We start from the raw sequence: 2,500 nt of genomic DNA, 5'->3' as shown, positions 1-2,500 counted from the left end.
CGTTGGACCCTGTTGTGACCTCGTATGTGGCTGACACACACACACACACACATCTCCACCCTGTAATGTCCACAATGAATGTGTGAGGACAACAGTGAACAGCCCCCCCCCTCGACCCTCGACCCTCCCCGTCTGTTTTTTTAGCGCTTCCCTCCTTGAGCTCCGCAGGAAACAATGGAGAGGGGAGAGTAAAGGCATCCAGACCCCTTCCTCAGGGACAGTAGTGTTAGCACTAACGGGGGAGACGAGTGTGTGTGTGTGTGTGTGTGTGTGTGTGTTTGTGTGTGTGTGTGTGTGTGTGTGTGTGTGTTTGTGTGTGAGTGTGTGAGTGTGAGTGTGAGTGTGTGTGTGTGTGTGTGTGTGTGTGTGTGTGTGTGTGAGTGTGAGTGTGAGTGTGTGTGTGTGTGTGTGTGTGTGTGTGTGTGTGTGTGTGTGTGTGTGTGTGTGTGTGTGTGTGTGTGAGTGTTAGCACTAACAGGGGAGTGCGACAGCAAGGAAGAGATGATAAGAAACAGGGGAAGAGAAAAAAACACTGACATGAAAGGAGAAAGACAGAGAAGGTTCAAGGTTCAAGGGTCAAGGGTCAAGGTTGAAGTCTCAACGCTTCTGCTGGCTTTCCTCTCACCATTGTAAATCTTCAGTCATCATGAGGCATCAATGAGAAGTGTGTGTGTGCGTGTGTCTTTTTGTGTGTGTGTGCATTACGATTACAGTACTATGGTGTTGTGGGGTCAAAGAGTAAAAAATATTTACTTTTCTACATTGTACGAAAAAAGAAGTGTTCAGAGCTCTGGGACTGTAAAGAGTTGATATCCCTATGATAAGTGTGTGTGTGTGTGTGTGTGTGTGTGTGTGTGTGTGTACCAGTGTGTGTGTGTGTGTGTACCAGTGTGTGTGTGTGTGTGTGTGTGTGTGTGTGTATGTGTATGTGTGTGTGTGTACCAGTGTGTGTGTGTGTTTGTGTGTGTGTCACTGGATGCATCTTCCTAACATAAGCGTTACCCTTACAGAACAATGTTATTGTGGGGTCCCCTAGAATGTAAGGTCTGTAGGAAAGGGAAATCCCCATGATAAGTGTGTTAGTGTGTGTGTGTGTGTGTGTGTGTGTGTGTGTGTGTGTGTGTGTGTGTGTGTTATGGGGGCCCTTAGCATGTAAGGTCTGTAGGAAAGGGACATCCCCCTGATAAGTGTGTTAGTGTGTGTGAGTGTGTGTGTGTGTGTGTGTTATGGGGTCCCTTAGCATGTTAGGTCTGTAGGAAAGGGACATCCCCCTGATAAGTGTGTTTGTTTGTGTTATGGGGTCCCTTAGCATGTAAGGTCGAGAAGGGGTGACGAGAGTGTGTGTGTGTGTGTGTGTGATAAGAGTGTTTGTGTGTGTTATGGGGTCCCTTAGCATGTAAGGTCGACGAGGGATGACGACGTCATGAAAAAGACCAGGTCACACTGGGATCACACAAATGTTCCAGAAGTCTCTAGCAGGATGTAAAGAGTGAAGGGTAGAGTCGGGTCTCACTGAGGCGATCTCGTCCTTGAACCTCCGAGTCTCACTGAGTCAAAGATTATCTACCAACACTGTTGCATATTACACAAGATAATCTACACACACTCTTACACAGTGTACGTGGTGAGCAGAGGCTGAAGTCTGCATTTTCACACACACACACACACACACACACACACTGGGTGCAGCAGCTTCAGTGAACTGACCTGAACCTCTCTGAACAGAGGCTCTCATACACTTGTCCATGTTAAGTGTTGCCAGGGAAACCATTCAGGGTATTTATTGTTGTTGATATCAAGTTTCAGCTCGAATAGTTTGCAGTAAGATGATCTGAACTGACTGTAGAAATGTTGTAGAAAGAACTGACCATACTATCAGAATTAGAAAAAGTCAACTAAATATATTGTTACAGACATATTGGAATATAAATAAGAATATACATTATCAATAACATTTTGACCTCCATGTTTCTAGGCCCACCTTAAAGAAAGACATGACCTCTGATCTCTAATGACCCTGACGTGTCTCCCTCAGGTGACCTCTGACCTCTAATGACCTTTGACCTCTCTCCCTCAGGTGAACGCGTCTCTGGAGGAGCAGGCCTTCACGGAGGCCTGGGGTGCGAAGGCCAAGACACTTTATCCTGAATCTATGCTGACGGGCTTCACCAACCAGGTGGCCGCCAAACTCATCAGGAAGATCAAGGTCCTGGGGCCCGCCAACCTCCCCACCAGCGAGAGAGAGACGGTAGGATGGATACACACACACACACACACACACACACACACACACACACACACACACACACACACACACACACACACACAGCCAACCTCCCCACCAGCGAGAGAGAGACGGTAGGATGGATACACACACACACACACACACACACACACACACACACACACACACACACACACAGCCAACCTCCCCACCAGCGAGAGAGAGACGGTAGGATGGATACTCACACACACACACAAACACACACACACACACACA

At 47.6% G+C, this 2,500-nt stretch overlaps 1 protein-coding gene across 1 annotated transcript in view; it reads left to right on the top strand.

Moving 5' to 3' along the window:
- Positions 1-2,500, top strand: part of ace (angiotensin I converting enzyme (peptidyl-dipeptidase A) 1) — a gene marked incomplete at its 5' end in the record, with an annotated part of 41,100 nt that overhangs the window by 6,383 nt on the left and 32,217 nt on the right. Inside the window, 1 exon segment of the mRNA XM_080835875.1 lies at positions 2,078-2,248. Within this exon segment, the coding sequence (XP_080692001.1) occupies positions 2,078-2,248 (171 nt within the window).

This window comes from Sprattus sprattus (assembly GCF_963457725.1).
Source record: "Sprattus sprattus genome assembly, chromosome: 3".
Taxonomy (NCBI): Eukaryota; Metazoa; Chordata; class Actinopteri; order Clupeiformes; family Clupeidae; genus Sprattus; species Sprattus sprattus.
The sequence above is the reverse complement of the archived record's forward strand: the minus strand, read 5'-3'. Positions and strand labels throughout refer to the sequence as shown.